Here is a 26,058-nt window from a genome sequence, read left to right as displayed (position 1 = left end):
AGCTTCTTTTTGCTATGCAAAGCATTGACCGAAAGAAAAAGAAAGGGCGGTATTTCTCTAAATGTGGGCGTCTAGGCCGTCCTAAACTAAGCAATGAACCTGAAATTTTATCTTTCCATATCTTTCTCTCCTTAGTCAGGCAGAGCTATCGCTAATTAATGTTCCCTAGCACAGCCGCAATCCGCTCACACATTCCCTCCACAATTCCCACATCTGTACACCGCACTTCTACCGAGGATGCCGTCAGCACGACCAGACACCCGACCGGATGATCCTCTAACGTCAAGATGCTGGCACAAGTGACCACAAAGCCTTCTTGTCCTACGTTAGTGCCTCCTTCGGCCGAGACAACTTCAAAGTTCATTTTCTTCATGCAACGTGTAATGAGTTCGACAATATGAGTCACGTTGTCGCTAGTTGTAGAGCTTGTAGTAGTGGAGATATCCAGTTTATAGCATCCCTTTTCGGGCATAAACTGGCCAATTTGATTCCACCTAGATTGGAACGTTTGGATTGACATTGGGTTTCCTTCACTGATGTGTAAAAGCTTCATTGCTAGCGATAGTCGCAAATTGATTTCCTCCCCTGCTGAAGGGATTCTGAATTGTAAAACAGGCTCTTTATTTTCAGGGTACATCCTTTTAATTGAAAACCTTACAGTTATTGTTCCATTCTCGGACTCGTTCACCAGACCTGGCTTGCTTTCAGCCACTTCAATACTATAAAAATCTTGCGAACCATTAGCTTCTACTATTTTGCTCCCGAAGCCTTCTGTGTTTTTAATCTTGAGCTTGTAGTTGAAATCAATCTGGGAGAATTTTTTATCTCTTTTGACACGGAACGTGATTCTGATGTTTGCAGAGTCATAAAGAATACCCTGATCAAAACGCAATAGTCTGATATATCCTTCTTCCCATTTTTCACTCAAAGCTGGTAGTGATGGTGATGTCAATGGTAGTGGTAGTAGGGATGAATCTGATGTAGCGAGAGGAGGAAGTGTTTCAAAATTAGAAAGACTAATTTTTTTGTTCAAGGACAAGTCTAATTTGATAATGGTAAAATACTCATGAGCTCTCTGCTTGATTTCTATATTGTTAGATTGCATTTCTTGTTGAAATGCTAGCTTAATTATTCCTTTTAGTTTTGCATCTTTGACAATGTCGTAGTATGCGTCCATAGTATCCAATATCAATAGCTTCGTGAAAAGTGTGGAGTTTTCATATTTATCGATCAAAAGACTCAATTGAGCATCCATATCTCCCAGATTCCAATAGGTACAGTTATGTCTGAACACCAGACATGAAAGTTTAATAAAATTCTCACAACATCCAATAGATAAACTCTTGACAATAAAATCAATAGCAACTTGTGCCAAATCAAGTTTTTTTCTGTCTGAAGTTGTCGTGGAAAAGATAATCAACTCGTATATTTTAGCCCATGCCTCATCATCACAGTTGCCAATAAGAACAAAAATCTTTAAGATTTTCCTTGAAACATCTTGAATAATCCCGGTTTCTTTGTAGTCATCAAGAATAGTCAAGATGTCCGATAACACGATGCCCCTTTCAGTATTTTCACACTTTTGTAAGTAATACATTAAAAGTGCCAAAACGTCTTTCATCTGATTCAATGCAATATCATCACTTGCCCTGATATTTCTATCAGTAGCAAGGATGAGAACTCTGGCAGTCAGTTTGCAGACAAAGAGGTCCTTATCGTGCATGAACTTTCTCCACATGGCTGATTCGACTAGAAGAATTTTCCTTCCAAAGCCATAATCACTCGTTTTTTCCATAACTAAAATAAGTTTCTTTAAACAAGAAATTTTCACATTAACATCGTTGTTGAATTGGAGAAACGTGACCAATGCTTCCATAACGGTGCTGACATCGCTGCGATCCAAATTACCAGCATCGTTCACATCATTGATGTAGAGATCCAACGCCGCAAACAAAACGCTTGCGACTATAAGTTGATTTTGGGCATTATTAGTGGCATTATCTGTCAGTAGTTTGGCTTTGGTGTTAACACAATTTGATATAATTTTATCTACTGTATTCTTCAAGTCCGGACGCGTGGCAACTCCTGTACCATGTGCAACAGTGGTGATATGTGAAAGTACGTTGAACAATGAAATAATCATATATCCATATTGTAAAATCCAATCAGAATTTTGAGTGTTATTCTTAGTGTTTTCAAACTCAATCGAGTTCAAAATTTCAGAGACTTCAGTCAATTTGGTTATAAGTAATCCCTCTAAACTTTTTATACCCTCCCAATCAAAAACAACCCATTTTTCAAGGAGTGTGCATAAAGAAATTATTATACTGGTGTCATTTAAATTTGATTGTGATAGTGTTTTCCCAACAAAAGCGAGGTTATCCCATGTTAGAACTTCTTTTTTAAGATCTCCAGTATGGTTCAGCTTAAATAGCTGCGCTATACAAAGCATTGCACGAGTACTAACAAACTCAGGAACCTTCATGCTTTCCAAATGTATAAGCTCGAAAACTGAGCTTACAAACTCACTCATAAATGGTTCAGTTATTGACAAGTTCTTCACCCAAATTATCAACTCACTGACGCTTTGTAAGCCTATTCCGACAATAATCCACAAAGACTCCATAACATTCTTATTTTTTTCGTTCTTCAAGACAATCGTAGAGCTGATATCAATAAGTACAGAATTAACAATTGATTCGAGATCATGGACAGTTATATGTTCGTTGTAAAGACTCTTTAGTCCAAGAAAGCCAATGTCCCGATCATTTTTCAGTTCTTTCAAGTTCAAGTCAATATCCTCTACAACTCCCTCGTCTTTATTGCTGTCATCTGTATAATTTGACAATTGTGCATTAAGTAAGATGAGGCATTGTTCGACTCCTAGACGTACCAGGCCGTCCTTATCTTTCTTATCCGCTGGCAAGATATCATAGCCTGATAACTGGATGTACATGAGCTTACAAATGTACTTTCTTCTATGATAATTTGAAAGTCGTGTGCTGCTGCTCACTTTAGCGCAGTTATGAAACTGTTCATAGATATGTTTCAACTCTTTGTCTATCTTATTCGACTCATCGGAAGAGTCCTTCGACTGCCTCACAGTTGTGATGAACTGTTTGAGTCCGTTCATTGACATATCGTCTTGTGTACCGAAAGCACTACTGTTTCTGGTATTGAAAATATACTCACAGAATTAATTTTACTTCTGACCCCTCTTTTGATAGTTTCCTGTCAAATTACTATATCTCTTCCGAGCCACACCGCAGGGCGGTATAACGCGGTACGCACTGCGCAGGTGCTGCAGCGACCTGTAGCTGATGATGATTCAATTTTTTTCGATGATTAAGTGTTTTTTATTAGCCATAAGTTTGGTAACTTAGGGGTAACAGGAGAAAGTAAATGGGGAGTACCTACTTTTGAGTATACCTGATCTGATTTACAGTTTTTTTCTTGTTGTTATTTAGACAAAGAATGGTTTTGCTAATTATATATTAAATCCTCTGTTGTGTATGTAACTGATACACAAACTTATATTATCTACTAAAGTTCATTCTACTATGGCTAATAGCTTACATTGATTAACGGTTGGCCTTCGGACCAGGCTACACGTTGGCGTTATCCATATATTTTCTGAGATCTGCCTGAGATCCGCTTTTTGGAATCAAGTTCTCTGCTCCGTGGGGCCTTTCCATCACATTATCATAGAAGCCGTATAAGGGGCCAGTTAGAGAAGGGCTATTTGGAGATAAATAGCCTTCTGTCTGCTGTCTCTGCAGCTCCCGTACACGTTCCTTGGCTGTTCCCTTGGAAATAAACGTATTCGATTTGTTCGAAAGTCCAACCGGATTGAATACAGAGATCGACTTCCTAATTTGACCTGGGCTTGGTACATGTCCCTCTTCCTGCCCCCAATTGACATGATCTATTGGATTAAAGTTCTGATCGATTGGGACACCCGGAAAGGTAACTGGATTTCTGTGGGATTGGGCGCTAAATGTAGTAAAAGATTCTAGCGTGGATGTACGCTTGTTCAATTGATGAGGTAACGGAAGTTTTTCGAGTGCAGGCAATGGTTTCGGAACGCCCGCGTATGGTTGGGCCCTTTGGTTAGCTGGATATCCATACTGTTGGGAGGGATACTGTTGATACATTTGGGGATACTGTTGGTAGTATTGTTGGTATTGCAGTTGATTTTGTGAGTAATCGTTTGCATACTGTGGTGAGTATTGCTGCGGGTATTGTTGCGGATATTGTTGTGGATACTGCTGAGGATACTGCTGAGGATACTGTTGAGAATACTGATCTGGGTATTGTTGATATTGTTGCTGCTGTTGCTGCTGGTTTTGATCAACAGCTTCACTCTGAATAATCTTCCCGAGCTGCTGGTGCGCAAATTGTCCTGCAGTCGAAGTGGAATGGTTCAGACCTCCGTCGTTCACCGGTAAGTACACACTTGAGGAGACGCTTGCTCTGAAAGCGTCACTGTCTTCCTCAGTCTGAGGTGCTGTAAGTTTGTCTCCGGAGATCGGTGGTGGGGTATCATCCGCCTTTGCGTATTCCACTTCTTCGGTTGGAAGGGAGATTGTTGGTAATGGGGGCAGGTTGTTGTCATCGATGTTCGGGTTGGTGTTCGGGTTAGTGTTTGAGTTGGTGTCATCTTTGCGTTTGATCGAACCATCACGGGAGAAATAGACTTGATAAATGGATTTCATCCTATTCAATTGTTCCTCCTCCTCTGGGGAAAGCGGAGTTTCCTTTTCTGCTAGGTCTTTAAAATTAGGAACTTCATCTCTATCATGAGTCCTTTCCTTGCTGTATTCAGCCTGTTTGTCGTCGACAAGGATCTGTGGGATCACGTTGGCCACTTCATCCGCCTCATTGGTGATGGTGGTGTGGGACGAGTTGATGTTTTTGTTGGAATCGCTGGTAAGTGAGGATGTTACAGGGGAGGCAAGAGAAGGCGTCGACTCCTGCAGGTGGGTGCTGTTGCTAAATTGTCTTGCAGCGACGACTGGCTGCTTTGCGAGAGAGCTGTTCAAACTCTGCAGCCTGCTCCTGGACTCTTGACAATCTGTAAAGGGACCATCATCGCTGTCTTCGTCTTCATCACCTTCTCCTTTATGAGCCTGTCTAGTTGATCCTGCAGGTGGGTCATAGTGGAGGCTTTTCTGCGAGGATTCCGTAGAATGCTGCTGATTGGAGACGCTGCTCGTCTCGAGAGTGTTGAGGTTGCTCCTCACCTTCCCTACAACACCGCTGACGTTGTTTTTTAGCGGAGAAGACTGGGATGAAGACGCGTTCACGGCGTAGCCGACAGGAGGCCTGGAGCGAGAGCTGTAGGATGTCTCTCTAGAGTGGCTTGGGCTTCCAGGTCTCGGCCCGCCAACGGAGTTCATTTTCTTGACAGGGTAGTTGAACTCATGGAAGTCGAGGCCGAGGTTTCTCGAGTACTGTTCAAGCTCCTCCTTGCTGTCTCCGTAAGGGAGGCGGATGGCGTTGGCGCTGGTGGTCATGTGGTAGATGCTGTCATTGGTTCTGGCGCCGAGTCCTGCTGCTGGCGCAGCAGCGCCGGAGTTGAGCTGCACCTGTGACGGTTGGTCGAGAGCCTTCTCGTTGAACGGGTTGCCCAGGGAGTCGGTGCTGTAAAGATCGAGCCTGCTGTTATTGTCGTAGACGGGGTGGCCCGGGTGGCCGGAGGCGGTTCTGGCGCCGTGGGGCGGGTAGCCATAGTGGTGGTCGTACTCGGGGAGCATGATATTTTCGACGTTGAAGTCCGGGTCGTTGTCGTCGAGCGCCTCTTTCTTGTTGCGGCGGTACGCCTTGGCGACGAAGAAGGAGATCACGACGATGACGACGGCGACAGGTATGATCACTGCGAGACAGATGGCCAGCGTGTTCATCGTGTCCGTTCCGGTCTCGCACATCTGGCTGCTGCCCGTGCACTTGTCCGAGGACGACGATCTCTTTAGCAGTTGGCGAAGCACAGACATGATGCTGGGGCCTGTATTCTTTTGCTGTTTCTTTTTTCCTGTTTTTCTCTTCTGCAGCAGCCACAAAACTAGCTTCAACAGACGTTCAGTGCTGGGGGTCCTGACTAGAAGCAAAGACTGGATTTCACGAACAAACAAGCAAAGCAGGCAGGCGTAGCACGGGTCTGCAAAAAAACGTTCTGGCGGAGACACGCAATCTTGTGCTGGATCACCCGCTGAACGTGCATCGAACATTCAGCATCGAGAATCGGGCCGTCTCGTCTCGTCTCTATCTACAACGGTATTTCTGCGGGCCACGAAAAAAAAACAACCAATACGCGTGGCCCTGCCGAAAGCGGAAAAACGCCAACACAGACGAGAAAAACAAAAAGCCGCTGGCGCGTTACCCGGCTGCGGCACAAGCCCCAGGCCGAGCCAGCACAGTGCGCGCGTCCTGAATCGATCCGGTGCTCGGGCTCGTGGTACACCGGCTCAAAAGCCCGTCTACCTTTAGGAAAGTGCAGAGGGCTCCGAAGATGGCGAAGGTGGCGGCGGTTGTTGCGAAGGCCAAGAAGAAGAGTTCCCAAAAATTAGCTGTGTCATTTGGTATGAGGACGAGCGCCGGATGGCTCTGGTAAAAGGCAAGAGCCATGTGCGTAGCGCGCGATCCTCTGACGTGCTGAAAGAGGCCCTCAAAGCACCAGGCGTGCCTGTGCGCAGCCAACAGAAGTCCCAGCGGAGGGGGCATGGTGCTGCTTTTATAGTCCTCCGCGGCTCGCCCCGTTGTTGCCCCGTTGCCCTGTCCGTTTCGGGCGGCGCCCGTTTAGGCGTGGGTGCAGCACGCCGCGTCGCACAGTAACACGGACAGGCGCCGTCTGGCACGTCGGGCTCAGACGTATCCAGGAGAAACTCAGGTCCAAGAAAAGGGCAGGTAGAGGAGGAAGCAGGCAAGGAGACCGGTGGCAGTGGCAGCAGAAGCAGCAGCAGCAACGGCAGCGGCAGCGGCGACAACAGCAGAAACACAGACGGGTTTCAGGACGACAGATGGTCAGCAATGGTGCCTCAGTCCTCCCGCCACCTTTCGGATTACAGGCCTCAGACGGTGCTTGGATACGGAAAGTTTTCCACGGTAATCAGGGCGGAAAGGTCGCCAAGTCCAATTGACAGTGACTCCGGCAGCAGCAACAGCGGCGGCAGCAGCAGCGTCGCCATCAAGATCATCACCAAGTCCCGCAAGATCAACAGAATCAACAAGATCCTCCCCATTTCCTCCTCCGCCACCAACTACGACACAGAAATCGACATCATCCGCCGCCTGTCGCCCTATGACCACCGCAACATTCTCGCCTACTACGCTCTCTTCAGCACCGACGCCACGGTCTACATCGTCCAGGAACTCGCCCCTGGCGGTGAGCTAAACCCGGCCAACTTCAAACACTCCCCATCGCGGACCAACCAAGACGGACCTGCCTCCACCTCTATCGAGGTCGCTATGACGGCAAAGCTCCTCGACATGCTCTCTGCCATCGACTTCCTCCACTCACTTAACATCATCCACAGAGACATCAAGCCCTCAAACTTCCTCGTCTTTACAAACGGCACCGTCAAGCTCGCAGACTTCGACACCTGCTACACCTTGACCGACGACCTCAACGAAAACAAGGTCCAGCTCTACTCTCGCCTCATCGGCACACCGCTCTTTCTGCCCCCAGAACTCCTCACGCAGTCCACAACAAAGGTGCTAGAGGCACAGCCGCCACAGCAGCCCGAGGCAGCCAGGAAGTCCAAGTTCGGAGTGAAGCACAACTTTGCCAAAAAGACTGAACCATTTCTAAAGCTTTTCGGTAGGTCTGCTTCTGCCTCTTCCTCTTCCTCATCCTCATCCCCTTACACCACCGTCCCATCTTTCCCATTAGCACAAAACAGCACAGCTTCCCCCGCCAGCTACAATCCGTTCATGTTTGACCTCTGGTCTCTCGGCGTCACCCTACATTACCTTTTCTACTCTGCCTATCCTTTCTACGCTGACAACGAGTTCACGCTACTCCACAAGATTGCAACGGCGGCTCCAGATACTCCACCACTATCAGAACTTTCTTTCACTGTCAATCCATCCTTCCCCCTTATCAACATAATTGACATGCTGCTCATCAAACAACCCATTAAAAGGTGGTCAATACCAACCGTACTCCAGGAGCTCGATAAGTGGGACGGTACATCTCACAGACTGGCAAAGCCAGCAAGAAACTGGAATGCTGCACCTATCTCTATACAGCGAACGAAATCCAAAGATCTCTGCATATCGGATCTCTCAGAACCTCCAATGGACGAAAACCAATTTAATGCGTTACCCAACACAGACTCGGTGAAGCCCGCTACTCAGCAGTTTAAGTTCCAGCTACCCATATTTATGTCCCCAAAGGATGTGAGATCCTCTCATTGGGCGGAACACGACAAGCTGATCAACTTGAAAGGTGCAGCGCAAAATAGAAGTAGACCAGGAAATGAAGAAGGAGGAGGCAATAACAGCTCTTCTTCCTTGCCACTACATCCATCCCAGACCACGAAGCTTCACATGCATTCTACAAAGCCCAAAACAGGAACATCCAATCATCCTTTGAAGCCAAGAATGGATTCAAATTCTTTACTCCGGAGGGAGTTTTCGCCAAATGAAAAACTAAACAAAAACCCTGTCCCTTCATCAGATGATTGGAAAACAGCTAACGATTATGCCATTATCATGAAGAAGCTCGAAGGTATGGGTACTGAGCAAGCGGACTCACATCTAGATTTCCTTCGTCCAGGATCGATATCTGCGCTGGATGCAGATACCGATAAAAGATCATCTGTCCACACGCTACCGGCAAATTTCAATTTGAAATCTGTCAAAGGTTCCGGTCGTGGCTTGAAGCACAGTGAAATGATGAATTTCAAAAAATTCATGAAAGTTGACTCTAACGAAGGCAACGCAGAGAATGCAGGTAACGGTTCTCAAAATAATAACCTCAACTACAAGCCTTCCTATGCCACACTGGACAACCAGATGGCGAACGATTACAAGGTTTACACCATGGATGACTACTTGGATAAGCTGTGAATCCTTTAAAGATAATACTTTTCAATCAAATGTATACTCGCATATAAATACAATATTTAGACATAATTAATACTAGATACATTTTATTCAACAACTTATACTAAAATCTATACCGGATGCTTTCTAAGTGTCTATTGTATATTTTTTATATCTTGCATATTGAGCTATGCATCTTTTATTCTGTGTTTTGTTTACGTGTTTGTGTGTGGGTGTGCTAGTGTATATTTGTGTGTTTGTGTCACACAAATTTTTAGTGTAATTGGCACGTGTGAAATAACTTTGACAATAAACTCGGTTCACGAAAAAAAACTGGATATCATATTGTCTAGAAAATCAACTTGTCACCTCTGTATGCAAACGAAAGTGCATTGACATCGGTAGTGTTGACTCTGACTGGGAAGTCTTTTAAGCTAGCACCGTAAGTTGCAACACTGTGTGCAATTAATTGAGTGTTAATCAAAAATGCATCCCAAGCAATGTTGGATATGTCGTCACACAATTGGTGATAGCATCTGTCTAAAACCTCACCATTTTCCGCATTGTCCTTTTCAGCACCAGCCGCAATACCACCACCAGGAATACCGTGTTCAATGAAACCAACGTAATCACTACGACCATCGAATGGAATCAAGGTGTAGTTCAAACCAAGAGAAGTATAGTAGTCAATGTAAAGGTTCTTTAACTCTTCACTACCTTTTGGGTTGTCAACATTATTTGCGTCATAAACTTCGTACTCATAGTTTGGTGATGCCATCATGTCATAGTCCATGAATAATCTAATCTTCTCGTTCTCACCAGGGGTCAGGTTGTCAGCATAGTAGTTTGAACCTAAAAGTCCTTCTTCTTCAGCAGCCCAGAATGCAAATCTAACCTTGTTCTCAACACGGTAGTTGGTCAATTGCTTGGCAACTTCTAAAAGTGAGATAGTACCAGAACCATCATCGTTGATACCTGGACCCGCAGCAACACTATCAGAATGTGCACCCAACATTACAACGTTGTCTGGATCACCGTGGTTTGTTTCTGCAATGACGTTGACAGTAGTGATTGGGCCAACGTAAGAGTCAACTTGGACAGAAGCTTTTAAAGTTTGACCTTCACTCAAAAGCTTTGCATACTTATCACCTTCCTCTTTGTTGATACCAACAGCAGATGCAACTTTTACACCTTCCGGTGGGACACCCAAAGTACCTCTAATTTCGCCTGGCTCATTGTTATAGATTATTGCAGCCAATGCACCATACTTGGCAGCTAATTGTGCCTTGTCTCCAAAAGCACATTCACCTCTTTTGACAAAAGCAATCTTGCCGGTAACATTAGCATAATCGTCATCGGTACAACCAGAATTAGATACCAAAAATAATTCCCCATATACAGGAGCCTTTTTTGGGGTTGGAGGGGACATGTCCATTTCAACCAAACTTTTAGGAACTTCATCATCAATAGTGGCGTTGAAGCTAAAAATTTCCGACATGAAAGCCTTGAAAGGTTGAGTGGTAACATTGTAGTAACCGTGCAACTTCTTCAATTCATGTTCAATATAGCCAATGGTTGCCCAATGGCCCTTCGAGCCAATAACACGAGTTGGGTGGCCGTAGCTCTTGTTGGAGTGACCAGCAATCTCGTAGAGCTTTTCAGCACGAGCAAAGAGGGCCTCGTGAGTGATCAAAGCCTGCAATTCGGTGGAGTTGACCAATGGCAACTCAGAAATCTCAGATGGTCCAAGCAAACCTAGGTAGGTCTCCATGGTCTCTATTTCATTTTCTAAGCTTAAAGCTGCCTGTGGCAAAATTGCAGCATTTGCAATGTTGGCTAAAACGAGGGTTGAGGTCAAGAAGTCGAATTTCATAACGAGTGAGTTCTTCTTTTTATTGCGTTCAGTGTTTTGTTCTTCCAGTTTTTACTCCTAAAACGTAGCAAAAGCTGGTTACTTCCAAAAGAAAAAGGTAGGAGAAGAGAGAAAGGTGCCCGTAGGAAAAGGCGATGGCTGCTTTGAGGACTGTGTCAAAAAGAGGGAGATAAGGACGGCACTGCAGGCTTCTTCCCCATTTCCTGTTCTCCCCATCGCGCGCTGTGGCTTGCATACGCGGAGAAACCCGACCCGGGTTCGGATAAACGACGATTATATCTCTATTATATCTTGTATAAAAAACCAAAAAGACTGTGCCCAGCCGGTACACAAGCATATATATAAAATCAGTATAGGTAGTTCAAAACAGACAATAAACACAGTAGCACAGAAAAACATTGTAAGTGTAAAAAGAAACGGTAAATCATAAAACAGGGTGGGTGAACCATAGGAGGAGGCGTGTTGCAGCCGTAGGCTGCTGTGAGACAAATAACATAAAATAAAGTAGTAAAAAATAGAACATACTATACCTGACATGGGTAATAGCCAACTAAAGTCACATGGGAAAGAGGGGGTATCTCGTATAGTAAAAAAAAATAAACTTAGTACACTGGAGAGATCAGGTTCAGTATCAGTAAGGTATGCATGGAGCTATTTGAACTTTCCGAGATTCAATGGGGGGTGCATGAACTTAAGATAGAAGTTGAGTAAAGTAAAATAGAGTGAAAGAAAGTGAAATCAAACAGTTTGGAGTAAAGAAAACAAAAGGATTAACCAGTAGAGGCAAATTTGGTATGTATTGAGGAATAGCGATAGATGGCATCGTAGAAATAATTTTTCTGTCTTGTATCAAACATGAGCAGAAAAATTGATACCTGGCAACAAGTTGTTATTGGTATTTATGTTAGATCTGTGAGTCCCTCCAGCAGTCTTCGGGGTAGATTGTGAATGTGAGCCATACGTTGGAGAGTGAGAACCACCTGTATTGTCGTTGTTGTTGTTATTGTTGTCTAGTTCTGCCAAAATTGAAACAACTTTACTGTGAATCCTTTTACCGTAGTTTGTGTATCTGATGTTCGGTAGCATGGGTCTAACCATCTCAGCCATGACACATTTCACAGGCCAATCAGCAACCTCCAAAGCCGTTTGAACAACGTAGTTGCCATATTGATCCTTAATTAAAGACATCAACGTTTGGATATTAATCAAAGCAGCTAGCAAAGGATGAATGTTATCATTCACGGTGCAGCCATTTGGATTTAGCTTCAAACATTTTTCAACAACATTGGAGGAGAACTTCCCACAACTCAAAGGAACCAACTCGTTAGCCACTAATCGGAGGAGTTGGAGGTTGATACCGTTTATATCTAAGGATATCAAATACTGAATCACATAATTACCAAATTGGTCTTTCATTAGGTGCACACTATTCCTCAAAATCTCGTTACTAATTTTCTGGATTTGATAAGGGGAACACTTATTTAACAATTTTTGTAGGACACAACAACCGTGCTTGTGAGATGCGATTTCAATGAGGTGGATTATGATGAGGTCAACCAGAAAATCTAAATCATCGCCAAAAAAATGAGAAATCAATTTTTGAATGACATGATTACCATTCAAGTCGTGGACCAAATTTACCACTTGAGGTGAGATAGCAATTGCAATCAAGTCATGATGGTTTGGAGTTGAAAGACAGCCAATTAATTTTTGTAAAGCTCTAGTTCCGTGTAAATTTGTAGCAATTTTTCCGATGTTAGGGGTAATCTCTATGATTATTAAAGACAACTGAGAAGGTGTAGCCGAGATCATTAACTTTTGAATCAAGTAGTTACCAAAGGGATCTAACATCAAAGCAGAAGAGAGCTTATAAGTTGCATTGAAGATGATTGGCAAGTTTGTTGAGCAATCATCATCTATTTTCTTTTGTAACATACGGCAGCCATGTTGATCTTTCGATAAAATTATAATATCATTCGAAGAAAGTAAAGACAAATCAACAGAAGAAGAAGCAGAATATGGAGAGGACAGTGGCAAATGGGATGATGGCAAAGATTTCGGACTATAGTCATTATTTTCAACAATGTTCATGGATGCAGAGTTTGGAGTGGTGTTGTTGTTGCCGCTTGGATTAGGGTTTGAGCTCGAGTTTAAGTTTGAGTGCGAGTTTGACGAGGCGGATGCTGAATTTGATGCTTGGTTTGGAACCATTGGAGTGATCTGGGGGATCCCAGCGTTGCAAGCCCGATTTGGGGCTGAATTCGGGTTTGAGTTCGAAGATGAGGAAATTGCTGAAGCGGACGTTGCTGTCGATGAGATGGAGGCGTTGGAGAAGATAGTGTTGCGTCTAGTTGGAGCGATAGAGGAAGGAGAGATTTCGAAAGATAGGTTGTTGAGTTGGCGCTCGAGTGTTGAAGCTGAGGTGGGGGTGGCGCTTGATAGATCATCGTCTACAATCGAAGGTAGTGAGAACCTATTAATGTTGAAAGAATAGTGGTCATTGTGGATGAGATTGGTGTTCAAGTTGTTGTTCATTGGGGTCGATCTCAAAGAAGAGTTTGAGTTCGGGACATAAGGCAGATGTTGGGCCGAGTTTAGTAGCTTGAAGGAGGTTGGCAAAGAGTTGGTTCTATTATGCTGGATCAAGTTGTTGGCGCTGTTGCTAAGATTGCTATTATTACCGAGAATCAAAAAGTCGTTCTCAAGGACATTTGAAGAGGACGCAGAAGATGGCTTGTAAGGCGATACGGAAGTAAACGGGGTGCTCAAGTTTGAATCGTTCACGTTATAGTGGATTGCTGGAAGGGGGGTGCTGGCTGGGTCATTTAGAGAAAACAAAGAATTGGAGCAAGGTGGGAAATAAGGGTTGTTGATGTTGTTGATGTTTATAATCTTGGAATTGTGATCAGTAGCATTCAGGTTCGTATTTTTGTTGGTCATCGGAGTTTGGGGAGAGGAGCTGGCTCCGGATCCGGATCCGTTCGGAAATGCAATTGGGTTCATCCTGTTGGTCTCATTGAGATTTGAGTTGCTGCCTGAGATGGAGGTGTTGCCGGGGACGCCTTGCTCCAAAGGAAAGGTGCTGAAAAGGTTAGGGTTTTGGCTGTATAGGTTGAACTCCATGGTGGGATGTGTGGTTGGAATGAACTGCGGATGCGATAAAAAATATTTTAATCCAAGAAGACAGCAAAATTCCCCTTTGAATTTTTTAGCGAGGTAGCGTGTGTTAAATTGGCTCCAGAAGGGAAAATTCGGGATGGGGTCTTGGTGAAATCAGGTGGGTAGACGGTAGAGTTGTATGAGTGGCAAGTAGGAAGCCTTGATCTGGCGGGATCCGAGATGCTTGCCGGGGTTTATTTGTTGTTGGTTAGTTCTGAGCTGAACTGAACGGGTTCGATCTGATTTGTTCTGATCTGATCTGATCTGATCTGATCTGATCTGATCTGGTCTGGTCTGGTCTGGTCTGGTTGGTCGGGATGACGCAATCGGACTGACCGGAAAGACTGTAGAAGAGTAAATGTGTACACGAGCGGGTCCGTACGGGCTGGCGGAAGGTATAGGAGGTGGGTGGGTAGGTGGGTGGGTGGTAGACGGACAGACGCAAGGGTATCGCTGCAGAAGGAGCAGGCGGGAGTGCACACCAGCAGAAGGGTCCATACGCCGGTACAGCTTATATATAAGAATATCGGATCAAGAGGGTTAGCAGGCCGCGGACCAGCGAGGCAAACGCAGTAGGAAGCGTTGCAACGTGCAGCGAGGCATACGGGGCAGGAACGGGGGCGGAGGAGCAGGAGCCAGAGGAGCCAGAGGAGCAGGACACCCACCCACACAATAAATAAATGAACAAATGAGACCCGGAAGCACCCACAGCGGGCCAGCAACCGGAGCAGATGCTAATTCGAGCCAGCAGCCCCCGGTGTGGAGAGAGCCAGCAGCAGACCGGTATGTGAAACGGCAAAACCGTGGGAGCCGGAGTGTCTCTGCCTGGAGCACATCCCCTTCGGTTCCCCTTCAGCAGCCCCGTTTCACATAGGGCCGGCCAAAGGGGGCTCCGAGAGCGAAACAGGCTCTGCTCCGGCTGGATCAGCCTTACGTAACGGCCAGTCTAGAATCGCTTGGCGGCGAGCGATTCTAGACGAGCGATTCTAGACTGGCCCGAGGCCTGGCGGGAGGGCAGGCAGGCAGGGCAGGCGTGGTCTGGGGTGATGGAGGACGAGGCAGCGGGGAGATGCGATCAGACGGCGTGCATGTGCCTGTGGACGACGGCAGCTGGACGCAGACCTACACCGCCCGGCATGTCTGCTTCGACACAGGCATGCCGATCTGGAGGGGGAGCAGCCACTGCGGAAGTGGGTGGCCGGGGGGGCTCAGGCCCGGGTTCGGTTCGGGGAGCGGGGCGAAGCCCAGCCAAGCCGGCGGTGCAGGACAGCCGGCTTTTTGTGCGGTTCTGCGGCTCTGCGGCTTTGCGTCGACGCAATCGACGCAATCGACGCGTCGGCGGCTGCGGCAGGCACGGGGGTTGGTTCTGTTTCTCGTCCTCGGTACCCGCCAGGCCTCCCGCTTTCCCCCTTACACGCAGCGGCGCAGGCAGCGCACCCGCTGGACGAGGAGAGAAGGCTTCTGCGGGTGCACCACTGCACACAGTCGGTGGCAGAGAGGCGGGCTGCTCGTGGCAGGGGCCATACGGCACACAGATCCACACCCGCTTGGACTCTCCTCCGACCATTGGGCACTTTGGCAGACTGTTCTCCACGGATTGAACCAGACAGCTTTTGCGGCGCAGCCACAGTGAACCAATTGGGACCGACTCCAAGCTCAGCACGCTCACACTTATCTTGGGCCTAGAACTGCACACACACCCGGCTTCCTTGCCTGTCTCTTGTTCTCTCCAACGCATCTCCGGCGCAGACAGCACCCACTACACTATCACACCCCCATCCTGCAATGTCGGCCCCCTTTGTAGGCATCTGCACCGCCCTCTACGACTATCAGGCTCAGAATGACGAGGAGCTTACGATAAACGAAAACGACATCCTCTACCTCCTGCAGAAGTCGGATTTCGACGACTGGTGGCTGGTGAAAAAGCGGGTCTTGGACGCAAACGCAGAAGAGCCGCAGGGCTTGGTTCCGAAGACATACATCGCCGACGCCGCCCCCGTCGCCCGTGCCACTGCGCTGTACGACTACACGAAGCAGACCGAGGAGGAGTTGTCCTTTAGCGAGGGGACTGTGCTCAACGTCTACGACACCTCCGACCCCAACTGGGCCTTGGTCGACATCAACAGGCAGCAGTTCGGCTTTGTTCCGGGCAACTACATCCAGCTCGACAGCGGCACCGCACAGCAGCCGAGTCTGCAGCAGCCGGCTGCAGCAAACCCGGTCTCCAATGTGATGGGTTTGACCCCGTTCCCAGAACCGGTCGTCTCTCCGGCAAACATAACCCCGCTGTCCCAATCGTTCCCTCCACCCCCTCAAAGAGCCGCTAGACCTTCCTCGTCCAACGCAACACCGCCAGCCCAATCCTCCACTAGAAGCCAATTCCCTAGCAGCAGAGACGATGACTACGACGATGTCGACGACGCCGACGAAGCTAGGCCCCCAATGCCTACCAGACCTAACACGACAACAAACAACAATAACAGCAACAGTGCCTCCTCTCAGCGTCGTTCCAACACATACAACGACTATTCCGAAGATGACAATGATTATGGTGACGGTGACTCAGACGATAATGGCCACGCTAAAGAATCAAAGACAAAAAGTTTCTTCTCCTCCTCGTCTTCCAAATCCCGTTCCAGATCCGGCACAGAAACTTCGAAAATGTCACGTAAGAAGTCGATATCCAATTTCCTCTCCTCTCATAAGGACGATGATGACGCACAACCTGTTCACGGTGACTTTGCTTGGAAAATTCATGAAATTGATGGTAAGAAAAAACGTTCTGGTGTCTTAGAAATCGGAAACGGTAATGTGTACTTGGACGTTGACAACAAATTGTCCGAATCATGGCCTATAACCAACTTAACCAACTACAATGCCGAGAAAAAGCACATATTTCTTGACTTCAAATCTCCCTCTTACTCATTCGAGTTGCATGTTAGCAACAAAAGCTCTGCGCAAGCAATCATGTCGATCTTGGGTGATATGAAAGGCCTGCAATCCCAATCGGCATTGGCAGATATCAAAAGAGCACAAAGAGAAGGTGCCGAAGCAGGTGCGGTTTCCACACTCAAAAAAGGTGTCATTTTGTATGATTTCGATGGTGCTGCAGATGATGAATTGTCATGCTATGAAGGTGACACCGTACTTATAGTCAATGACAAAAAGAACAAGGAGTGGTGGATGGTTGAAAACTCACGCGGAAAAAGAGGTGTCGTTCCTTCCAATTACGTCAAACTCGTTTCGAATAAAAGCAAGAGTGGAAGTGGTAATGGCAGTGCTGGTGCTAGTAGCAGTAGCAAAGATGGTGGTGCCAGCGGTTTCTTGAAGAATTTATTAGGTCCTAATTCTAAGAGTCCTAAAAAGAAGGGCTCCAAAGACAGGGATCGTGAAGAACGAGAATTGCGTGAAATGGCAAAACTACAACACGAGCGTGGTGAATTGCAAAAACAGCGTCGTCGTATGGAACAGAAGGAAAAGGAATTATCTTATCGTGACAGAGATCAACGTGAAAAGCGTGAAAAAATCCGTCGTGCAGATGAAAGACTGCGTGAACGTCGGTTACGTGAAAGTTCCAAGTCTAGCAGTGCTAACAGTGAAAAGGATTCAAGCAAACCAAACACTCATCGCGTGCGTACTTGGATCGATAGATCCGGCGCCTTCAAAGTCGAGGCAGAATTCTTGGGGGTCCAACAGGGTAAAATACACTTACACAAGACAAATGGTGTTAAAATTGCTGTTGCAGCCTCAAAATTGTCAATTGAAGATCTAGAATACGTTGAACGTTTGACAGGAACCTCGTTGGACAAGTACAAGCCAGAAATTTCGAAGCCTGCTGAACCTACCTCCGCGTCGAATAATGATAGCAACACTGCTAACACTGCTTCAACTCCATCACTACCATCTCGTGAGTCTTCTTCAGCAGTCGCCCGTCAACGCACATCTTCTGTTCCTCTCCGTGCAGACTTGGTTGACTACTGGTTTAACTTTTTCGTCGAGGCCAATGTCGATGTTAACGTATGCGATAGGTATGCTAGAAACTTTGCACAAGAACAAGTCGATAACACCGTTTTGGATGGTGTCACTCCTGCCTTGATGCGTACCTTGGGTGTTCGTGAAGGTGATATCCTCAAAATTAAGAAGAAGATTGACCAAGCCTTGGGTAGAGCCACTACTCCAGACCCAGTCTTGGGTAAGAATCCAACTGATCCACTGCCAAACACCCCGGCAACAAGCGGTATGTCCGATGATGACTGGGCAACCAAGCCGGCTGCAAGATCCACCACAGAACCTGTTAAACCTATTACTTCTCCGAACGCATCTAAAAGTTTAACGCCACAAATCACTGGCTCCATAAAGGACTTGTTAGATGTCAAACCGATGGAACCAACGCGTACAGGAATAACGCCAGTGAAACCTATCAACACAATCGGATTGGCCTCTAGCAATTCTGCGACTGCCACAGGTGGTAATGCTACTGGTCCATTGACAGGTTCAGCCACAGGTAATTTGAACTTGCAGAAAACAGGTGCAGGAATGGCCCCAGCTTTTACGGGTGCAATGCCAATGATGGCAATGCCGACAGGATTCATGCCAATTACTATGGTTCCAATGATGACAGGAATGGCAACCGGTATGGGACCGTTACGTACGGGTGGTTTGACTACCGGATTAACTGGTGGTTTGAATTCTGCCTTTACTGGAGGCTTGAACCCTGCTTTTACTGGCGGTATGCCAATGACCACATTTGGAGTCAACTCTTTGGCACAGCAACCTCAACAGCAGAAAACAGGAGGAGCTTACATAATGCCACTTACTACTGGCTCTGCAATGCCAGCCACCTCTTTTGGAAACTATCCCTCGATGAACAGCCAAGCGACGGGTGGTATGGTTAGACTACAGCCAACTGGTGTTAGATTACAAAAAACTGGAGGCGGATTGTCAAGTATGCCTGCCATGCAACCAACTATGAAGACAGGGGGAGGATTTGTGCCACAATCCAGTTTCGGTATACAGTTAAGCAATGCCATGACAGGTGGTGGAATGATGAATCCGGCAATGACCGGCGGTTTCCCGCAGACCTCGTTTGGTAATCCTGCGATGACCGGTGGCTTACCGCAATCATCATTTGGTAACCCTATGATGAATCCAGCAATTACTGGCGGTTTACCACAAAACTCGTTTGGAAATCCTATGATGAACCCTGCATTCACCGGTGGCCTGCAGCAAGCGCAGTACGGTAACGGGATGATGACGGGGGGCTTACCACCAAATTCATTCGGTAATGGAATGATGAATCCCGCTTTAACTGGCGCTATGGGCGGCAATGGGTTACCGCAAACCTCATTTGGAAATAATAACGGCATGATGAACCCAGCATTGACTGGTGGTTTGCCCCCTACATCGTTCGGAAACGGGATGATGAACCCTGCTTACACGGGTGGACTCCCACCTACGTCATTTGGCGGAGCGCCAAACAATGGGTCTCAGCCTGTATTACAATCACAGCCAACTGGTTTTGGATTTGGTAACTCAATCGTTCCTGCCTCAACTGGGAAGCAAGCAAATTTGGCCAATGCTACTGCTGATAATCCTTTTGGCTTCTAAATGCACAGTGGAGGAAACTTTGCAATACTTTCGTTATCAATTGATAAGTATGAGAGCCTTTCTTTCTCTCTTACAAGGCGTGTTTGTTTACTTTTTATCTCTTTCCTTCTCCCCAATTCTTCGTCGTTATGTATACACTATTTATGTCTTCTCTAAATTAACTATTTGTTCTCATTAGAAAAAAGAACGCAAAGGTAATCGATTGATTCAAAGGCGAAAATGCAGAAGCTGTTGCTTTGTTAAGATCAAAATTACTATACAATAAAAACTAAAAAGTAGAATGAGAGATAAAAGAAAGAACTATAAATAAACAATTAACAAAAATATACAACATGGATCACCAATAAAACTACAATATATTTTAATTTTTTTTCCTTTTTTTTCAAGTTTCCTTCATCCTCATGGAAACAAGGAAGAAAGATGAACAATCCACTATAACTTTGATAGTGCCGGATCTGTGTTTTCATTCAATCCATCCTCGGTAGAGATGTAATTATTCAAATCGCCTTCTTCATTGTCGTTCTGTGACTTTGCAGATGACTTCTCTCTGTCTCTGAGCCTTTGCTGATCTGCAACGTGTTGAGCCGCTACGGCCAATGCAGCAGAATCTACCAATGAATGTTCATCATCTTCACCCTCGACAGACATCGAAGCCATGGCGGCGACGTCGGCCACAGAGGGCATATTCACATCGTCGTCATCTTCCTCTTCCTCGTCTTCTTCTTCCTCGTTAGGAATCGATTTGGACTTATCAGAGGAGTTCAACTGATCTATATCGATGTCATCATTGGCAGTCGAACGTTGCTCTTTCTTCTCCGGGTCGACATCTCTACTGGATAATTTATCGGAGGTGTTGGAATAACCGGTGTTTGCTGTGGTCGCGGTATTGGAATTATTGGTGATGGTATTGTTTGAGTCAACAGCTTTCAAGTTGTCATCAATCTTGTCGTCATCAGTTTTCCCCGACTCTGTGGCTTCTGTTTCGATATTATTCTCATTAATGTTGTTCTCGGCACCATCAATAGAGCCTTGCTCAATTACAGTCCCATTTTCAAGCTCCTTGCTAATCTTCGAGTTTGGAGCATCCTCGGTATTGACATCAGCAACGTCTCCGACGTTTTGAAAGACGGGGCGACCGGCATCGTCATACAATCTATCCGGTAAGGCACCATAGAGCCAGAAAAGACCTTTTCCTTTCAAAATCCGGTAATTTTCCAAGTCTTGCACGACAGTCAAAGGATTCGATACGACAGATTTGTGTCTGTTGAATTCGCTTTCAATGAACTCTATAACCTTCTTACGTCTCTGAGCGCTCTTAGCAATTCTCCCACGACGCCAACGGGTACCGTACTTCTTCTCCAGTTTTTGTAGAGCAGGGTTGTTTTTGTAGCCCATGGTCCATTCATCCCAAACGTCCTTCACTGTCTTGGCCTGGTTGTTCAAGTCTATCTCCGGGATTCTCGTCCCCGGTATCATCGGTAAAGGAGAATACAACTTGTGGTAGAAACGGTTTGCACGTGCCTGTTGGTGCAAACTGAGAAGGTCGTTAGGATCATGTGAGGCATGGAGCGGGTCTGCAGGGTTGGACGCGTCGTCGTCGTCGTTGCCGGAGGCGGAGATACCTTCGACTTTGGCAATGTAGCTGTCGTAGGACTCAAACGTGTTCGAGTTGATCAAGAAGTTGGAATAGGAATTGAACAACGAGTTCTGGTCGTAAATTTTTGGTATGAGGATGCTGATCTCGGCGATGGTGCTCGAGATGTTTTCCGTCAAGTCCTTGAGGCTGGAGAAGAACAGCTGTTTTTTCTTCGCTTCCTCCTCGGACAAGACGGTTCCCTGCGTTTCACGTGGCTGGCCCTCTGCTGCCTTGTCCTTATCACTGCCCTCGTTGCCCTCGTCTGCGTTCGGCCCTTGCTGGTCCTGCTGCTGCTGCTGCCGTTCCTCCGCGGAGCCTGCGTTTTTGGCGGCGTCATCGTCGTTGGCCGGTTTGGCGTCTGCGTCCTGCTCGTGCATGATTTCATCACCGTCGTGGTCCTTTTTGGAGTCCATTTTCACGTTTTCGTCGTCGACAAACTTCAAGTTGGGGTCGATCTTGTCGTTGTTGTTGCTGCTGCTGCCCGACTTGTCGGTGGCGCCGCCGCTGCCGGCGTTGTTCTGGCTACCGCTGTTGCTTCCGCTGTTGTTGTTGTTGTTGCTGTCCATCTCTAGCACCAAACGGGCAGTGTCCCGCGGGTTGGCGGGCGAAGTTGAGGCTGAAACCGACATTGAAGCACACGTGGGAACCCAATTGTGTTTTTCCAGTGGAGAAAGGTTAAGTCAACGAGGAAACAACACCAAATGCAGTGCCGAAACGTGCTGACAGGAAGGTTGATAACAAGTAAATAAATACAACTTGTGCTGATTCAGGCGTCCATCGACGGAAAGTGGGCAGGCCGTCCTTTTATTTGCGAAAAGCGGTAGGGGGGGGAGGAAAAAAGAGGAGACGACGACGGCGACGAGCTCCTCGCTTCCTCTGTCCACCTGCCGCCGTCGCGACGGGCTGGCCAGAACGGGCCGAAACGGGGACGCGCGCAGATTGGTCAGCGGCCCCCGCGACGGCGACGGCACCCGCGACGGCACCCGCGACGGCACCCGCGACGGCACCCGCGACGGCACCCGCGACGGCATGGCCGCAAGCGGCGACACAGCGAAGACTGCCGGGGCGCAGGAGGCCGATCGACGCGCCGGCGGCCCGGACAGCCGGCAACCCGCAGCACAAGGAGTCCCGCAGACCGCTAAGGCATTGTGTCAACATGTCACGCAGAGCTCCGCAGAGCTTTTGCAGAAGGCCGGATGCGGCAAAATGTAAACATCATGCCGAACGCAAGCTGGAACAGCGGTGGCGCGGCTGTGCCCGCGCAATTCGTTCGTTCGCATGGTTCCATCGCGTTCGGTGGCGCCGACGTTAGCCCAGAAGCCCTCAACGGTCGGCAGGAAGCGCGCAGCGGCAGGCGCGTGGTCAGCTCAGCAACAGCCGAATCTCGGAGACGCCCCGCGCCCGCAGCGGGCGCGCACGCTGATTGGCTCGTACAGCCGCGGCACGGACGGCGCGTCGCTCGTACAGCGTTATCTGTAGGCGGCGCCATTGGCCACTGATAAAGAGCCAGCGGCGCCAGCAGCAGCAAGCCGGCTTGGTGCGCCCGTTAGCTGCAGGCAATCAGTGTGTGATTGCAATTTGGCTTCTGCTATCTCTCTATCTTTGCTGATTATGGCCGTTGATTAGGCGAGGGCTGCAGTAGATAGGTCCGGTGGGTAGTGGTGGTTAGATGTGCTGGCGGCATTAGAGAGGACAGAGTAGGGTCTATCTCGATTGCGTATCTGCAGCTGCTTGGTAGGTGCGCCAGAGCAGCAGAGTTTGACGAGGTCATCGACTTGGTCCTCATCGTGATTGTGACTCTTCTCTTCTCCTTCCTCTCCGAGATATATTATTTCCTTTGTTTCCGGGTTTTTTTTTCTGAATTCTTGCTGTTGCTTTCTTGCCTCCCCTCCCCTTCCCTTCTTCTGCTTGGTCCGCTTTTTTCTTTTGACCCATCGTTGTTTATTTTGTTCTCTCTTTTTCTCTAGCTTGTACCTCAGACAGTTTACAATTTGTAACTACGGCCTTACTGCACATTATTGCCTACGTTCAAAATGTCTGAAATGTCCAACGACGTGTGGACGACAAACTTGTCGGCACAATACGATGGTGCCTCGATGGTTTGGGTCATGGTTTCCGGTGCACTCGTGTGGATCATGATTCCGGGTGTCGGTCTACTTTACTCGGGTATGTCGAGAAAGAAACACGCCCTATCTCTTCTATGGGCATCCATGATGGCCATCTGCTTGGTCTCCTTCCAGTGGTACTTCTGGGGTTACAGTTTGGCGTTCGGTACCGCCCACTCCAAGTTCTTGGGGAGCTTGGAACACTTCTGCTTGATGGGCGTCTTGGGTGAGAACGGCGGTTCTGCTGGCTTGCCTGACATTGTCTTCTGCTTCTTCCAGGGTATGTTCGCCATGATCACCGGTTGCATCATGTTGGGCGGAGCCTGCGAAAGAGCCAGATTGGGTCCTATGATGGTCTTCTTGTTCATCTGGATGACCATCGTCTACTGTCCTGTTGCCATGTGGACCTGGAACACCGACGGATGGTTGAACGTCTTGGGTGCCTACGACTTTGCCGGTGGTGGACCTGTCCATCAGGCCTCCGGTGTCGGTGCCCTAGCTTACGCCCTATGGTGTGGTAAGAGAAGAGACCCTTTGACGCAAAAGGGCATTCCAAAGTACAGACCTCACTCCGTCACCTCGGTTGTCCTCGGTACGGTTTTCCTATGGTTCGGTTGGTTCGGATTCAACGGTGGTTCCTCCGGTGACGCATCCTTAAGAGGTTTCTACGCTAACGTCAACACCAACTTGGCTGCTGCATGTGGTGGTCTGACCTGGATGTTCCTTGACTGGTTCAGATGCGGCCACAAGTGGACCACCATCGGTATGTGTTCCGGTGCCGTGGCAGGCTTGGTTGGTATCACTCCAGCCGCCGGTTTCGTTCCAGTCTATTTTGCAGTTCCTATCGGTTGCATCACAGCAGTGTGCTGCAACTACGGTGTCGACTTGAAGGATATTCTCCACATCGACGATGGTATGGACGTCTTTGCCATCCACGGTATCGGTGGTTTTATCGGTTCGATGCTTACCGGTCTATTTGCTGCAGACTACGTTGCTGCTAGTGATTTCGGTGTCAGCATCAACGGTGGTTGGATCAACCACTACTACAGACAACTAGGTTTGCAATTGGCAGCATGTTGCTCGATCGACCTTTGGTCCTTTGTCGTCACTTCGATCATCTTGAACGTGATGAACAGAATCCCATTCTTGAAGATTAGATTATCCGAAGAAGAAGAAGATCTGGGTACAGATGCCACCCAAATCGGTGAGTTCACCTACCAAGAGTCAAACATGTTCATCCCAGAACCAGTCAGATCTAGGGTCGTTCCAGGTGATGCAAACAATGCTGATGTTAATGCTGTTCCATTACCTGAGAAGTCATCTACAGACGAAGAAAAACATGATACTGATACTGTTTGATATGATGAGCTGAAAAACTGCAAAGTAGTATCTTCTGCTTTCTAGTGTTGCTCAAGTTGTTACCTTGATTCCTCTTAATTTTTCTAACCTTTTTAAACCTTTCAATGTTTTTTCCATTCTCTTAGTTAATCTTTAATGCCACAAATTCCCTTATCCTAATTCATGTAAAACCAAAAATAAGTAAAAATAAGAAAACTTATGTGCTTACATAATACGTCTACATGTTTCCCTTTTAACTTTTGACTCAGTCATGTTCCTTGTTTACTCGTCATGGTTTACTCCTTTTCGAAGCCAAAACTTGTGCTCCGCTCAACGGGTCGAAAAGTTGCTATCATGTCTAGCGTCTCGTCTGATAGCTTGGCAGAGTTTAGGAAAAACTTGCACTTCCTGCTACATAGTAACGATAACGTCCCCAGTGATACACGAAATGCAAAAAGCGTCAAAACACATGGCTCACAAGCTGCTCCGCGAGCGAGAAGACCACCAGTTGAGAATACAGTAATCCCGAAGAAAAAAATACAGTTCAATGATGAATCCTACTTAGGTCAGAAGAGATGGGAGAGAGAGAAAAGAGAATTACATAATACTATCGACGTGAAAAACAACAAAATACTCACATTGAGCAAGGCCAACCTCGAACGGGCAGAAACTATCAAAGTACTGACCGAAAAAGTGGTGCGATTGGAGAGGCTCAATTCCCAGAAAGACGCCCAGATTGACCAGCTAGAAAAAGTCATTTTACGATTGCAGAATCTTTCTCGAGCCAACGAAAATGACATGGTGACACGAAACAATCATCAGGAGGATGATGATTATGGAGAAGCAGGTCTCGAGGAATCCGTTGACTTGACTCCAAACCACTACGACGAAGAAGATTTACACGAATCTACTATTAGTTTACTGAATTCGAAGAACACACTAGATCTGGACAAAGAAATCAACCTGAACACGCAGCAGCTTATGGACCTTGATCTTCGACATCTGTCTTTCCAAAGATCAAGTGCGCAAGGTGGGCCACCCATATACAACTCCAATGCAACCGATCCATACAAGAATGACAGTGATAGTGATCTTGAAAATTACCTGTTTTCTGTCTAGTCCCCTATATCGACCTTATCCTGCCCCATTTGTAACATTCCTGCTTTCGCGACTATCGGCTTAACCGATGGGCAATTTCGGAGATTATTCCTGCTTAACGTGTAACATGATCTGATGATCCACAATCTGTACGCCATTGCCACAATCAGGCTAGTTTCTTGTCGGGGGAACCTTAC

The 26,058-nt window shown here is 47.0% G+C and overlaps 9 protein-coding genes across 9 annotated transcripts; 4 read left to right on the top strand and 5 right to left on the bottom strand.

The window, feature by feature from the left end:
• Nucleotides 1–151: 151 nt before the first annotated feature.
• Nucleotides 152–3,139, bottom strand: PICMEDRAFT_59972 (hypothetical protein; the record flags this gene model as incomplete). The annotated part of the gene is made up of 1 exon (XM_019163405.1): nt 152–3,139. One exon carries the CDS (start codon nt 3,137–3,139, stop codon nt 152–154), a length of 2,988 nt encoding a protein of 995 aa, XP_019016284.1.
• Nucleotides 3,140–3,441: 302 nt separating this feature from the next.
• Nucleotides 3,442–6,641, bottom strand: PICMEDRAFT_17659 (hypothetical protein). Its single transcript, XM_019161684.1, has one exon. It carries the CDS (start codon nt 6,225–6,227, stop codon nt 3,606–3,608), a length of 2,622 nt encoding a protein of 873 aa, XP_019016283.1. The 5' UTR covers nt 6,228–6,641; the 3' UTR covers nt 3,442–3,605.
• Nucleotides 6,642–7,026: 385 nt separating this feature from the next.
• On the top strand, nt 7,027–9,069 carry PICMEDRAFT_73948 (hypothetical protein; the record flags this gene model as incomplete). Its single annotated transcript, XM_019164629.1, has 1 exon — nt 7,027–9,069. One exon carries the CDS (start codon nt 7,027–7,029, stop codon nt 9,067–9,069), a length of 2,043 nt encoding a protein of 680 aa, XP_019016282.1.
• Nucleotides 9,070–9,081: 12 nt separating this feature from the next.
• Nucleotides 9,082–11,041, bottom strand: PICMEDRAFT_17658 (hypothetical protein). The gene has a single exon (XM_019161683.1). It carries the CDS (start codon nt 10,916–10,918, stop codon nt 9,395–9,397), a length of 1,524 nt encoding a protein of 507 aa, XP_019016281.1. The 5' UTR covers nt 10,919–11,041; the 3' UTR covers nt 9,082–9,394.
• A 726-nt stretch (nt 11,042–11,767) lies between these two features.
• Nucleotides 11,768–13,009, bottom strand: PICMEDRAFT_36093 (hypothetical protein; the record flags this gene model as incomplete). Its single annotated transcript, XM_019162987.1, has 1 exon — nt 11,768–13,009. One exon carries the CDS (start codon nt 13,007–13,009, stop codon nt 11,768–11,770), a length of 1,242 nt encoding a protein of 413 aa, XP_019016280.1.
• A 2,516-nt stretch (nt 13,010–15,525) lies between these two features.
• On the top strand, nt 15,526–19,878 carry PICMEDRAFT_17656 (hypothetical protein). The gene has a single exon (XM_019161682.1). It carries the CDS (start codon nt 15,863–15,865, stop codon nt 19,682–19,684), a length of 3,822 nt encoding a protein of 1,273 aa, XP_019016279.1. The 5' UTR covers nt 15,526–15,862; the 3' UTR covers nt 19,685–19,878.
• Nucleotides 19,879–19,895: 17 nt separating this feature from the next.
• PICMEDRAFT_17655 (hypothetical protein) lies at nt 19,896–22,227 on the bottom strand. Its single transcript, XM_019161681.1, has one exon. The coding sequence runs from the start codon at nt 21,947–21,949 to the stop codon at nt 20,117–20,119; it is 1,833 nt and encodes a 610-aa protein (XP_019016278.1). The 5' UTR covers nt 21,950–22,227; the 3' UTR covers nt 19,896–20,116.
• A 1,135-nt stretch (nt 22,228–23,362) lies between these two features.
• PICMEDRAFT_35916 (hypothetical protein) lies at nt 23,363–24,784 on the top strand (the record flags this gene model as incomplete). The annotated part of the gene is made up of 1 exon (XM_019162974.1): nt 23,363–24,784. The coding sequence occupies one exon, from the start codon at nt 23,363–23,365 to the stop codon at nt 24,782–24,784; it is 1,422 nt and encodes a 473-aa protein (XP_019016277.1).
• A 270-nt stretch (nt 24,785–25,054) lies between these two features.
• Nucleotides 25,055–25,882, top strand: PICMEDRAFT_12899 (hypothetical protein; the record flags this gene model as incomplete). Its single annotated transcript, XM_019159983.1, has 1 exon — nt 25,055–25,882. The coding sequence occupies one exon, from the start codon at nt 25,055–25,057 to the stop codon at nt 25,880–25,882; it is 828 nt and encodes a 275-aa protein (XP_019016276.1).
• Between the last annotated feature and the right edge of the window lie 176 nt (nt 25,883–26,058).

Source organism: Pichia membranifaciens, assembly GCF_001661235.1.
Source record: "Pichia membranifaciens NRRL Y-2026 unplaced genomic scaffold PICMEscaffold_5, whole genome shotgun sequence".
NCBI classification, from domain to species: domain Eukaryota; kingdom Fungi; phylum Ascomycota; class Pichiomycetes; order Pichiales; family Pichiaceae; genus Pichia; species Pichia membranifaciens.
This window is presented reverse-complemented; position numbering and strand designations above follow the sequence as displayed.